The sequence below is a fragment of the Punica granatum genome, chromosome 6, assembly GCF_007655135.1.
Source record: "Punica granatum isolate Tunisia-2019 chromosome 6, ASM765513v2, whole genome shotgun sequence".
Taxonomy (NCBI): Eukaryota; Viridiplantae; Streptophyta; class Magnoliopsida; order Myrtales; family Lythraceae; genus Punica; species Punica granatum.
Genome location: NC_045132.1, coordinates 19,520,181 through 19,534,624, shown reverse-complemented (window position 1 = coordinate 19,534,624; position 14,444 = coordinate 19,520,181). Strand labels below are relative to the sequence as shown.

Here is a 14,444-nt window from a genome sequence, read left to right as displayed (position 1 = left end):
CGTGGCGAGCCTGGACCCACCAAACGGGCCGGAGCCCATTTGATTCTCTCTCTCTCTCTCTCTAACTGTTCACTTTGTCTCCACCGGTCTGTCTGTCTGTTCACTGGTTCATCGTTAAACAAGACTGCTTTTTCCGCCATTGACGAACCTCACAGCTATAGCTCATCGGCTCACCTTGCATGCTCGTCACCTCTCTCCTTCTGCTACCTCCCTGCCGATATCAACAAGCCCATTTTTTCTCCAAGAAGAGGACGACCAGGGAACTGTCTCCACCTCCGAGAGTCGTCGTCCTCGAGATGAAGGACCGACCACCGCCGTCCAACGGCGGCGTCTACGTCCCGCCCCACCAGCGCCTCCGTTCCGTCGTCACCGTCCCTAATTACTCCTCCCCAGCTGCTGCCGTGCCCCCTGTCCACACTATATCCCGCGCCACCAGATACGACGCCGTGCTGAACCCTAGACACTCTCCTCAGCAACAGGACAACCCGCAGAAGCAGCAGCAGCAGCCGCAGCAACAGTCCCAGCTCAACACGAGGGAGTATGAATGCTCCTCCGAGGACGGTTACGATCCTGAGCCCGACTGGTCGTTGCCTCCTGTGAGTCACGCATTGTAGAGCTCTGAGCTGTTGTTTCTGTTTCTGCCGTGTTTCGTAGAAAGATCACCAATTGGGTGCAGTTCGACGTGCTTATGTTGGAACTCGAAGTATCAGTTTTGATTGCTAATACTTCATATAGTATGGTGGGCTCTGTGTAGATATTCTTCTCTCAGCTTAGGGGGCTTTCTCAGGATATCTTTCAGGACTTTAATACTCATTCTCTTTAGTAATTAATGCGGTCATATTGCGAAAATTGAATTTAAAAAAAGTATGGATGTGAATTCCTCCTGTTATATTAAGTAAGTGGATAAACATAAGAAGAAGTTGGACAGTAGCATGAATGTTGTAGTAAGAAAGAAACCTCGCAAAATTTTACTCTTTTGTGATTGCGTATCAGCATTTACAAGAGTTCAAAAGCTGGAAACTTTAAGGTGGGAATTCGTTGCATTTTGTGTGGTGTGCCGGGAAAGCTGCTCTTGTTGTTGTGTCTTTCAATATATGCATTACTGGTTCAGAGCTTGACAGCTTTAGAATATAGGAAATAGATTTAAGGAGCGTTTTTTCTTTCATTGTCGAGTTTTATATTTATATTATGGTGATTATGTCATTTATAGATGTACACTGAGCTTTCTCTAGGGCTACCACTGATGGTTGTGTTCTCTTTTGAATTGTGCTGCGAAGGGAGCATTGCCCATGGATAATGTTGATGAGTGGAAACGGAAGTTAGCCATGCTTTTACGCAGTAAAGACAAACAAGAATTGATCTCGAGAGAGAAAAAGGATAAGCGTGATTTTGAGCAAATAGCAGCTTTGGCGAGCAAGATGGGGTTGTATAGGTATGCTTTGCGTGGTTTGGTTTAATGCTGTTGAATGCGTGCTACTTTTTGCTTCTGTTTCTGAATTATGATGATTTGCCTGCAGTCAAGTTTATTCAAAAGTGGTGGTCTTCAGCAAGGTTCCTTTGCCTAACTACCGATTTGATTTGGATGATAAGCGTCCGCAGAGGGAGGTATTGCGCCTATCCTTCTTTTCTTCCCTCCTATATTGATTGCTCTGTATTTTAACGTGCTCTATCCCAATTCCTGATCATGTCGATGATGTGGAAGTTCGTTGATGTTTTTCATTCCTTTTCGGTTTATTGTTAGTACTTACCTTTTTCCTTTTGTAGTGTAGTGACCGTTTTGGGACTTCTCTCAAGTACCCATAGATTTTTTGTTTCTCCTTGTGTATATCTTATTGTTCCTAACTATCATGCTGCTTGAGAGTTTTAAGAGTTTTTAAGATTCTTGAATTATAGGTGAGCTTACCTCTTGGTCTTCTTAGAAAAGTTGAAGCCCATATAGAAGATTACCTCTCTCACAAGCCTAGATTCAACGAAACATTTGGGAACTCATTTTCAAGATCCAGCAGCAGTGGTAGCATTGCTACTGACGAAGGGCTTTTTGAGCAACCGGAACCACTTGCCTCCAGCAGATCCATGATGGAGAAAATTCTTAAGCGAAGAAGTTTACAGTTGAGAGAGCAACAGCAAGCCTGGCAGGTTCTTTTTATTCAAACTATTCTCTGCCTTTTTTGTAATTTTGGCATTAATGCAAGTCTAAACTATTTTTATTGAACGGTAATCCAAGTCTAAATTGACCATATCTAAATCTAACGACATAAAAAACCTGAGCAGACACTAGTTTTATACCAGAGGATGAGGCTGAAGCTAACTTTTAAATTTTCAGAGAAGTTCCCTTGTTGCTTAGTATCTCTTGCTTTTTTCTATTATAAGCTTTTCTTCATTGCTTGAACTTGGTTGTTATGTGATTTGTCTGGAACATATCCATGAAATCATGCTCTATTGAGACTTTCATTTGCAAATCCACCCATCTAAGATGCTGGGGAACCTCTATGTAGAAACTTGCTATTTAGATCCTGGTTATTTAGTAGTTTTTTGTTGTGTATGCAATATCATATGTTGTCAGTAATTTTTCTCTTCTTCCCTTTTATAATTTGTCAGAAATATTACTGGCTATGCTGTTCCTCAGACATTAATTGAAACACACTGTTGAAGATACTATCATAATGTTTCTAGTATATATTTTGTGGAAGCGATGAGGGCCTAGGTTGTCCTTTTTACTTGCATACATTATAATCCAACCAAATTTTGGAGCGAACAATGAATTCTTTTTGTCTTCACATCTAGGAATCTCTGCAAGGTAAAAAGATGTTAGAATTTCGCAGAAGTCTCCCTGCTTATAAAGAGAGAGATGCGTTACTGACTGCCATTTCACAGAATCAGGTATGCATGATATTCCGCTGATATCAACATTTGATTGGATTTGATGCTCTACTATTTGAAGTGGAGTAGAAAGGGATGTCTTGAAGCATATATTCAGTTCAAGAAATAGGATAGCTACCATTTAAAAATTTAAGTTCTTCAATTATTTCTTCTTACTTAGCTTTTGTTGTAATATGCACTACTATGTAAGAATATTGATAGCAGAATCAAGAGATTCAGTGGGAGTTTGGCTTTTGTATCAACTTTGCTGTTTTTCTTTTCGTTATAAATTTCAAAGAAGATTAGAAGGCTTCATTGTGCTGGGAAATTGTCAGTCACGAGACAGTGGAATAGAAAGAGCAAATAAGAAAGAAATTCTGGAGACTATTATCTGATAGGGCAAACTGGGTTATAAAGCCTTCTTAACTACTGCAGATTTTCAATAGCGAGTAAGACACTCCTCTATCGCTAATGAGAACATGGAAAGTAATGAAGGGGGAAGGCTTGGTTATCGCCTGAATAATTCTCGTCTAGTCATGATTGTTACTAGGCTCAATTCCCTGCTTCTTTAGATTCACCTGTTTACTCTGAAGTGTGCTTTACGCAGAGCACACATGTGCCAGTGGGACAAGTCATGGTTTTCTCTTCCATTATTGACTTATAGGTACAGATGCATAGTATCATCAACAATGGTTGTTAAAAGTTGTCTAGGACGAGAAATTTTTATAAGTAGCATTTTAAATATTGGAAATTATTTATTCTCTGTTGTTAATTCTAAGTCTCATGTTTTGCAGGTTATTATCATATCAGGTCAAACTGGCTGTGGCAAGACCACACAGATTCCTCAGTATATTTTGGAGTCGGAGATAGATTCTGGTAATGGAGCTCTTTGTAATATCATATGTACACAACCACGGAGAATATCTGCCATCTCTGTCTCTGAAAGAGTTGCTTCTGAGAGGGGAGAGAAATTGGGTGAATCTGTAAGTTTTTAATGAAGATGCATAAATAACGATTTTCGAGGTAATTTTTCAAGAAAATGAATAAAATTTCTTGTTGATTGTTTTCGGAAGGTTGGATATAAAGTTCGTCTGGAGGGAGTGAAGGGAAAGGATACACACCTTCTGTTTTGCACCACGGGCATTTTGTTGAGGAGGCTGCTGGTTGATAGAAACTTGAAAGGTGTAACTCACGTGATCGTGGATGAGATTCATGAACGTGGAATGAACGAAGGTAGAAGTGTCTACAGGATGTAGGATTTAAATTTTCGTTTCATGATATTCTGTTCTAAGGGTGTTCGCTTTTGGTGCCAGATTTTCTGCTCATTGTCCTCAAAGATCTGCTTCCTCGTCGTACAGAATTGAAGTTGATTTTGATGAGTGCAACATTGGATGCAGAACTCTTTTCATCCTATTTTGGTGGGGCACCGATAGTTCGCATTCCGGTGTGTAAATGCAAATAAAGAACTTTTGATATATCTATGTTCCTCATTCACTTCATTAGCAAACTTTGGCACCCATGTGTATTCTCTACTTCCACAGTGCATTCATTAATTGGATGCTGTTATAGTTTTCTGAAAATAAATCGGCTCATAATTCATGCTGGTTTGGACTTTTATCTAGTCCTTCGGTCAATGAATACCAACATAACTTGTTACTCACTGTGTGATATGAAATGGTGTCATGCAACATTGAGTTTTTCTGTTGCTTCTTGCACTGTGGAAGGAATTTCAATTGTTAGGCCTCCATTTATATTATTAAAAACTTTTGCTGTTGAAAATGGTTCTTGGATCATTCAAGAAACCTTACCAGATCTGTACCCTAAAAGCTGCTGCTTATATGGTCAAAACAGAAAATTATTAAAACACATCGTTCAGAGTGGTCAATCGCCAGCGGAGCCCTTTGAAATGCTTAGTCAATGAAACGGGTAAAGCAACGAAAAAAGGTCTTACAAAAAACTGGAGCCTCAATCGAGTCGCTGGATCTGGAATATCCAGTGCTGGACTTATTTGTACATTCTTCAATGGCTTTTTTGCTGATCAGAAGGAACTCTTGATCTTTATGCTTTTCTTGTGAATAGTATGTCCATTTTCATGTGATTAAATGTGTTGGCTGTGATAATTGATTTTATTTTCGTCATGCTATTCTGTTTCATTTGTTCTGTTGGTATAAGATTTGAACCACAAGTCATTTGATTGTTGTTGCCTCATAAACAAAGTCATCTTCAACAACACCATGACCAGTCCGTTTCTCCTTTATTCCTCCAATTTATTTTATCATTTGAAATGATGCAAATGAAAGTGTTCTTTTATATGGGCTGAGAAATGCTTGTCTACATTATTTTTTAGGGGTTTACCTACCCTGTTCAAACGTACTTTCTGGAGGATATACTGGAAATGTCAGGCTACAAATTGACCCCTTACAACCAAATAGATGATTATGGTCAAGAGAAAATGTGGAAAATGGGCAAGCAAGCTCCAAGAAAAAGAAAGAGTCAGATTGCTTCTGCAGTTGAGGTATTATAAAATATATTATCATCGCCAGCTTATTAGTTGCCTTTGAAATTTACCTTATTTTGAAATATATATACATTCTTGTATTAGGATGCACTTGGAGCAGCAGATTTTGAGGATTATAGCCCCCAGACAAGAGAGTCTCTGTCATGTTGGAATCCTGACTGTATTGGTTTTAACCTAATAGAATATATCCTATGCCACATTTGTGAGAATGAAAGGCCTGGTGCTGTTCTAGTTTTCATGACTGGATGGGATGACATTAGTTCTCTGAAGGACAAACTTCAAACTCATCCAGTATTGGGAGACCCAACTCGAGTTTTGTTGCTTGCATGCCATGGTTCTATGGCCACTTCAGAGCAGGTAATGCATGTAGCAATATGTGCTCCTTGGTTCTATATATGTCATGCTGGGTTACCCTCTCTCTGCTACTGACTGAGACAATTTTTCTTGAGAAGCACGTACGATATTTCCATATGCCTTTTGTTGGGAAACAGTAATTGTGCTGTTCAATGTATGTGTAGTGGATTGCATAGAAAGGGACGGAGTGTCAATGAGTTGCTTTTGAGAAATCTTCACAATCTGTACCATCATAAGGAGTGATGCAAGGATAAATTGATATGCTTTGAACAAAATTTATTAAAGAGTGTAACCTAACCTGAAAATTATGTAAAAGCACGTTCATTTTCTGATTAATTAATAACTCAGACTTTTGGTTATTTAGTTTTCTTTATTTCTGATATTGATTTGCAGGTATGAGAAAAATGTGCTGACGAATATATAACTTGTGCAGAGGTTAATATTTGATGAGCCAGCGGATGGAGTGAGGAAAATAGTTCTAGCAACTAATATTGCTGAGACTAGTATAACCATCAACGATGTGGTCTTTGTACTTGACTGTGGAAAGGCAAAAGAGACGTCCTATGATGCCCTCAATAACACTCCTTGTTTGCTTCCTTCGTGGATTTCCAAGGTTTCTGCTCAACAGGTGAGGTCACCACTTTGACAATACATATATTTCTTTGGGTTCTTTTGGAGTTGACTCACACTAAATTGACACTAAATTTACAATTAGTGTAGCAAAATGTCGGGGTTTATTTGCATATATGCTTTTGGCAGGATTGAATTCAGTTGTAACTTAAGCAAATATATTCCGTTTAAGACGTATAAGACTCGTTGACATCTTTTTTAATTCACGGATTTGGTTCCCTGTGGTATTTGTAAGAGCAGTTATAAAAGATGCCAAAAAGATGAGTGTGCCTGAGTCCTCAGTGGGACATGTCCATAAAATTGATTGCTGATAAATGATTCAGCGACTTGTTACTGCCTATCTGTAGGTGCTTTCCGTTTGGTTTCGCAGTTAAAATCACAAAAATTTTAACTTTAACTCAACACGCTACACAATCATATGTCCTTTTCCACAATCAAAATCAAAGTTACTTTAACTTTGAAACCAAACGCACCATAAGTGATTAGACTGCTTTTTGACTGTTTTATTTAGTTTTCAATGCTCACCTGAAAAATCTGTTAAAAGCTTCAAATAGTATTGGCTCTGTCGCATTAACTAACATATTATTTTGTGCTTGCTTTGCTGCATCTGTTTGTTTCTCAGCGAAGAGGAAGAGCTGGCCGTGTTCAACCTGGAGAATGCTACCATCTTTATCCCAGATGTGTATATGATGCTTTTGCAGAATACCAATTGCCAGAAATTTTAAGGACACCTTTGCAATCCCTTTGCTTACAGATAAAAAGTTTAAAACTTGGTAGTATATCCGAGTTTCTGTCTAGGGCTCTGCAATCACCTGAATTACTTGCAGTATGTTGCTATCCCCTGATTCTTATCTTCTTTCCTTTTGTATATGACTTTCATGTAATCTTTGTTTCACCCATCTATGATTGTAGGTCCAAAATGCTATTGACTATTTGAAAATTATTGGGGCGCTAGATGAGAATGAGAACTTGACTCTTTTAGGTAAATAAGGCTTTTCTAAATCACATTTTTTCTTATTTTGGTTATTGCTTCCAGTGTTCTTGTAGGAACTATTCCTTTGATCTGATTGAAATCTCTTGGCAGGGCGGTACTTGAGTATGCTCCCGGTGGAGCCCAAACTTGGGAAGATGCTGATATTAGGTGCCATCCTAAATTGTCTAGATCCAATATTGACTATTGTTGCTGGCCTTAGTGTTAGAGACCCTTTCTTAACACCATTCGATAAGAAGGATGTAAGTCAACCTCTATATATATTAAACAATCATAACAAATGGAAAGAATAAAGCGAAATTCATTGTTTGAGACTAGGAATTTGATCGCCGTTAACCAAGTACATGCATCATGCTTCGGCATATTTCCTTTTCTTTTTCTTGGATAAGCGAAGCCTGAGCTTTTTCATTTGTTCTCCATCCAAGGTTTTCTTCTTTGTTTGATTGGCTTAAATGTGCATGTTGTTATAAATTCATTACGGAGTAATGGAGCTGCATAATTAAACTGTGTGGATCAGTGGTCGCATAGCCCAAGGTCGTCTAATTTAGCATATAAGGGGCCAAGACGTACTGAACAGCAATCATTTGGCATCTTAAGTCTGGGGAATGTTGTAATTTATAAAAGAGAGACAGTAGAGGACAAAATTCACTTAAAAAATTTTGGTGTACAAACATAATATCTTCTATACTATTGCCTTCTACTGAAAAAAGAGAACATCGTATGCTTTTAACTCTACAAACAGAAGTCTCTCTAGTGTGTGGAAGGAACAAGACTATTGAATTCTGTGAATAATCATGTCATAACAGGTTTACATGGGACTTGAATTGATATCAGTTTTTGACTCTTTACAGTTAGCAGAAGCGGCAAAATCTCAGTTCTCACGTGATTATAGCGACCATCTTGCACTTGTTCGGGCCTATGAGGGCTGGAAGGATGCTGAAATCAACTTCGGTGGATATGATTACTGCTGGAAAAATTTCCTATCAGTACAATCAATGAAAGCTATTGATGCCCTTCGTAAAGATTTCTTCTCATTGCTCAGAGACACTGGTCTTCCTGATGGACACACGTCCACAAGCACTGCATGGAACCGTGATGAGCATCTAATCCGAGCAATTATTTGCTATGGGCTGTATCCTGGTATTTGCTCTGTTGTGGTGAGTCCGAGCAGAATCATTACAACTAGATTAGTTAATTCTCTTACTTTATCTTGCAGTGTTTTGTCTAATTAACTGTTTGTCGATATGCAGAATAATGAGAAATCGTCTTCACTAAAGACTATGGAAGATGGCCAGGTGCTTCTATATTCGGTAGGTTCATGCATTTGTGTACCAACTAAAAGTTTTGATATTGGAAGATGGTTTGGCGGTGATGATGTTTCTGATTCTTATTTGGCTGCATGATCACTTTGTTTTCTCAGAACTCTGTAAATGCTCGTGAATCCCAAATCCCATATCCGTGGCTAGCCTTTAATGAGAAGATAAAAGTTAAATCAGTTTTCCTCCGGGATTCCACGGCTGTATCTGATTCAATGGTTCTGTTGTTTGGAGGCAGCATTGTTAGAGGAGATATGGTAAATTTTGGCTGTTACCTCTTATATTTTTATTAAACATTTCTTTAATTTCTGTCTGCTAGGGCAAGTTCGAATGCATTGATATTTTGCATATTTTTCATCAGTTGTATATGCATAACTGCATTGTCAATTTGACAGGATGGGCACCTAAAAATGCTTGGAGGCTACCTGGAATTCTTCATGAACCTTTCTGTGGTGGAAATGTATGAGACCATAAAGAGATTACTGGATGAGCTCATTCAGGATAAAGTAAGTGAGCTATACCTGCATGTAGTTGGTGGATCGAATGCAAGTTTAGTTAATTTGCACTGATTGTACCTTTTTGAAATTGGGCAGCTGGCGAACCCTAGGATGGATATAAAGGGTCACCATGAGCTCTTTTCTGCAGTACGACTACTGCTTGCGGAGGACAAATCCTATGGTAGGTTCATTTTTGGCCGTCAGGCCTTAATCCCTGCCAAGGTATCGGTTGCATCGACAACACAGCCCAACCTGGCTACTTCGCGGACTGAGAGTGGCCCTGGGGGGGACAACTCAAAGAGCCAGCTGCAGACGCTAGTGACTCGGGCTGGGTACGCTGCCCCGACCTACAAGACGAAGCAGCTGAGGAATGGACAGTTCAGGGCCACAGTGGAGTTCAACGGGATGCAAATAATGGGGCAGGCCTGCAACAACAAGAAGAGTGCCGAGAAGGACGCGGCTGCTGAGGCCCTTCAGTGGCTCATGGGAGGAAACCAGCCTGGGCAAGGGTACATCAACCAAATGTCGATGCTGCTGAAGAAGAGCAAGAAGGATCACCATTGACGATGGTAAGATTCGACGATGAGTCCAGGTAAGCCTTTAGGCAGCAGCCTTTTCTATAGATGGCGACGAGAAGCTAGGATCTTGAAATATATGTGGTGTTGGATTGTTGATGGTCCTGATAAGCAGTTTGAATCTCGTGGATGGGTTAGTATTTCAGCAGGCAGAGGAGAATCGTTTTTGCGAGATTGCGATAAAAGTCGGTTCAGTTACTGTGGTCATAGCTTGTAGAACCACGAGAATGTCAGAATTTGGAGATCAGAGAGGGGGTCCTCGGCTTTTGCGAGTAAGCAGTGTAAGAATGGTCGTATGTACTAGGAGAGGGGGAGGAGTTCCACTGATCCGAACGGTCGCTCACTCAGATATCGGATTTGAAGTGAAATCGACCCTTAGATAGGATCTAGGGTCTCTGGTATTTCATTTTGACGTCTTTGTACAGGGAGAAGGCCAAAGTTAGCTTCTTCACTGGGTATTCTTTTCTTATGATGATATCACAATCCCAATGCTCCGATGCTTCATGTTGTCTCCACTCTTCTCGTCGACACGACCCTGTACTGAATGCTCATGTTTATGAAATCTATCATCTATGAAACTCTACTGAATCCTCATTTTTTTGAAATTTATCACCTACAAAACAAGCGGGAACTTGTGGATCAGAGACCTGTGGGATCATACTCCATTTTTTCCAATGTTACCATTGTTGATTCGACTCGATGGTTCTTGGCTCATACTACTAGGTCAGAGGGAGTATCTGGGGGGCTTAGCTCTTTGCGACAGTGACAGAAGGCTGGCAATTTTATGTTCACACCTTAGGATGTCATTCTCAGGTTGACATGAAATATTTTATTTCCCATTGTTCTTGTTTTTAAGCTATCATTGACGAGGTAACAATCATTGGCATTTTGGGTATTGGTTGACTTGGATTTTCCAACTCGTCAGTATGGATTCTCATAGTTGGCAATATGTCGTCGTACAGGATGTTCAGCCGGATATGGTTCCGTCGCTAGTTGCCGGCCATGGCAATTACACTCTATGGGAAAGTAAAAGACCCATCCACAAAATCCCGAATTTGTAAGTTGGATTGGAAAAATGAGAACACAACAGAGACCAAAACAGATTTCAGAAGAATTTCCTGAAACTGACTGAGCTTACCTGAAAGCAAGATAGAAAAACAAAAGAACCTGGACCACAAAAGGTGGTCGGGTCGATTTATCGACCTTCGACTGAGTGTCTTGGTTTAAATCTGGAAGACAACCGTAACAGTTCGTTTATGGAAATATGTTAATTCCGGTAGACAATAATATGCTTCAATATATCGACATCGATCAATATATTTGATCAGTCGTGTATGTCCTGTCAAATATTGTAATTGCCCTTTTGGTATTGTAAAAGTTGGCAGGGTGCAGCAAAGCAGCCAAAAGAAATTATTGCCTTGAATCGAACTGAATTGAAGTGTGTTTATGTATGTAGAGCATATTTTTTTAGATGTACTCTAATATCCGAAAACTTAATAGGCCCCGAATTGATTCAAGGCAATAATCTCGAATCGAATTGAAAAGTGGTTTATTTCGTTTCTCTTGATTTGGACATCTAGTGATTACATCTAAGTGACATTGTTTTTATCTATCTGATTAAAAAATAAAAAAATTTCTTCAATTATTCTAAGTTTGAAAAAGAAAGAAGATTGATCACAAAGACCGGCGAAAATGAAACAAATGATCTGCTGCTAACACCGATTGACGGTCTCCATCCATTGTTCTGCTGGTACATGGAGGGGCAGCTCGACGCCTCAATGGCGAAAATCCATGCTCTCTTCCAGCCAAAGCCAAGGGTATTCTGGGAACTCCCCCCCATGACCTGAAGACGTGCAGCATCATTCCAAGCAGAGATTGCGCCCAGCTCTGGGGCGAACAGTTAATCATGGATGATAAATGAAAAATGACCAGAAAGCCGGAGATGGTGAATTATTACTCTGCTCGTAACAGCACCAGTAAACTGAACAATATGCATCCTTTTCTTCTGGAAATATTTACTTTTCCTTTTTTTCAATGAACAGTTGTAATGGTATACACACAAATTTCAGATACAATGTAACGATCACTCGAACAGCCAGAGAGGCCTTGCCCCGTAGTTCTTTTCTTTTCCAATCAGTTCTTGCCTTTTCCAATCAGTTCTTGCATAGAAACGGTCTTATTTCTTTTTCGGTTGTGCCCCTGTTAAAATTATTACCCTATCATGAATTCAATTCCCTAACCAATCAAACCAAGACTGGCAATAGCTTCCCAGGATATAGAGCGAATCTGCTTTAAACATCGCACGCAAGTTTGCAGTCTGAAGCGACGGCAACCATATGTTATTCCATGCTTGTGTTCTGAGAGGATCAGCTTTCTTAGTCACTTTGGGGTCTATATATGTTCTGGTAGATGTCAACTGGGTGAGAACGGCATGGAAGAAAACTTCTTCTTCCATGTTGTTCTTCCCCTGGCGATCTCTTCCTTCCTGGAATCGCGGCCATCGATCTGGAGGAGATGAGTGAACCTCAAGGGGGCTTTACTGAACGAGCCAAGGAGTCCACTTCCCTCGAGAATCTCTGATGCCAGGGATAAACCGTTCAGGAAATTGATGTGGGAATCACATTCAATGCCCTCCTGAAGGATTATTCCTTCGTCATCGGGCTCAGAGAGGGACTGAACTATGTCGGAGCTTCCACATTCCCTTCGATATTCCAGGATGATACTGGAGAGTAGGTGACTTTCCAGGAAAGAATCAGGAATAGTCTACAGTAAAAATCAAAGCAGAAGCTTATTTAGTATTTCTTAGCGGTAATCAAAATAAATTGGAATTAATTGTCGGGTTATAGATACCTCGAGCATCCACCCAACGTACTTGACATTGTTCACATGTTGGTTCATGTCTAAGTCACTCCTCTTCGGCTGATTCAAATATTTCCGATATCAGAATTCAGCATTTAAAATCATTTAGTATTACTCTTTGTATAATAACCACGTAGAAGAGAGGGGGAAAGAAAATTTTCAGTCAAGAGTTTCCGTGAATTACCTTCGAGTCTGAGTTTACGTATGTCGCTTTACAGTCGAGCTTTAATATCTTTTCAGGATTATCTTCCTTGATGGCTTGCTTCTCTATGAACCATGGTGAGATCTCCGCCATGACCTCCTCTGGCATCTTCGACAATCGCCTCGTTTTCTTGTTCATCATCACCCAGGTGCTGTTTTTTTTCACAAATTTGTTTTCATCTTAATGATTAGTAGCGACACAACTTGCACTTAGGATAAGGAAATCGAGTTAGTCTCAAGCCAAACCTGGTGGCTCGAGCAAACACGACTCCTGTGGCCTGGCTTCGTATAAGCCAATCGCGTCGCATCCCGTTCTTTCCCGATGCTCCGACCCAAGTATCGATCTCTATTATCTCTCCCCTGTAATAAGATACTTGCCAAGGTTCACAATCCAATATTATCTTTCAACATGTTCCAGTTTGAGTGATATGAAAAATTTGAAAACAAAAAATTTACCAGATTGGGTAGCGGTCAACTTGAACATGCATCCGGGAGACGACCCATATAAGGTTGTTCCTCATCATTCCATGTGTTGCTCCAAATCCATTGCTCAGTAGCCCGGACATCCAGACGTGATTCAACGCAGTTTCCTGCATTGAAACTGATGTCACAAGACAGTATTTCCCAGGAGAATAGAATGCCCAAAGACAGTCTAAACTGCTGAATCCGTTGATCGCAGCTTTTGATTCGAGTGGATGGCCTTTATCCTGGACATTACCTGGAAGAAATTAAGGATGCTCTCGATCGTTGTCGTCTTATCCGGGCCGACCTCATACGACCTGATGACGACAGTCTGCCTATACCCAACGCCACCTTCAATGATGACCCCCTGACGGTGCGAGTCCACAAACTGCTTCTTGGTCGGGATGTTTTGTCTCACCTGCTCCTCAGAAATGTACCCATTCTCCGAGACCGGGGCGACCGAGGTGAAAGTGGCCGAAACTCCCGATGTTTGGCTAAGTACTGCATCAGGCTTGGTCATCGGCCTAGAGGAGGCAGCCCCATTGATATTGGCGCTGCCCAGCTTCTGCTTGTTTGGGTCAGTCCAGTCCCCACCTGCAGAGCACCGAATCGAGTACGAAGCTGGGCACGAGAAGCAAGCCATTGCTTTCTTCCTCCTCTACGCTGTGTGATTACTCACTTATTTCATTATTTGTCTATATGGTGTGTAGCTTAAGAGTTTGAAACAGAAAACTGGAGGCTGAAACATTTATGTAGGTGTAAAGGGGGCGGATTCTCCGTGGAGGATTTGTCTTAAAGGACAAAAAACGCTTGGAAACTTTGTTATGGAATTGGACATATCAAAGAGGGCAGTTCCAGAAAATGCCGATGAAGAGTTTTCGGGATTGAAGGTCGGAATGCCTTAGTACTGATCGAAAGAGGAATATCAAGAAAAAGGGCAAATTCTAGAGGACTTTTCCATGTCCTCATTTTCATTTTTCCCTCAATATGTTATTGAGTTCCTAGGATTTGGGTGTGGCCCTTTCAGAATATGCTTGGCTTGGAGTTTTTCTGGCCACTGTGGAAGAAACAAGAGTCCTAGCTAAGACAGCCTCTTGAATAACCCCGACATACGATACAGTCAGTATACGGTGCTCGTGTAAACGAACTTTACACAACTGGTTCGTAATTCCCTGAATCCGC

General features: G+C 40.5%; 2 protein-coding genes across 3 annotated transcripts; one reads left to right on the top strand and one right to left on the bottom strand.

Moving 5' to 3' along the window:
- Positions 1-75: 75 nt before the first annotated feature.
- Positions 76-10,384, top strand: LOC116212000 (DExH-box ATP-dependent RNA helicase DExH5, mitochondrial). 2 transcript variants are annotated; one of them, XM_031546569.1, is made up of 19 exons: positions 76-596; positions 1,278-1,432; positions 1,518-1,605; positions 1,894-2,136; positions 2,785-2,880; positions 3,654-3,842; positions 3,933-4,092; positions 4,173-4,303; positions 5,207-5,374; positions 5,462-5,734; positions 6,165-6,359; positions 6,984-7,187; positions 7,274-7,343; positions 7,446-7,594; positions 8,204-8,509; positions 8,603-8,662; positions 8,773-8,925; positions 9,064-9,174; positions 9,262-10,384. In XM_031546569.1, exons 1-19 carry the CDS (start codon positions 180-182, stop codon positions 9,727-9,729), a joined length of 3,636 nt encoding a protein of 1,211 aa, XP_031402429.1. In that variant the 5' UTR covers positions 76-179; the 3' UTR covers positions 9,730-10,384. The 2 variants fall into 2 exon arrangements, with proteins under 2 accessions (XP_031402429.1, XP_031402430.1); XM_031546570.1 differs by lacking the exon at positions 76-596 and having other exon boundaries at positions 1,291-1,432; positions 1,920-2,136.
- A 1,299-nt stretch (positions 10,385-11,683) lies between these two features.
- Positions 11,684-14,277, bottom strand: LOC116210459 (palmitoyl-acyl carrier protein thioesterase, chloroplastic-like). The gene is made up of 6 exons (XM_031544334.1): positions 13,519-14,277; positions 13,257-13,390; positions 13,047-13,160; positions 12,784-12,952; positions 12,591-12,659; positions 11,684-12,503 (listed from the first exon to the last, which is right to left on the bottom strand). Exons 1-6 carry the CDS (start codon positions 13,903-13,905, stop codon positions 12,153-12,155), a joined length of 1,224 nt encoding a protein of 407 aa, XP_031400194.1. The 5' UTR covers positions 13,906-14,277; the 3' UTR covers positions 11,684-12,152.
- Positions 14,278-14,444: the final 167 nt, after the last annotated feature.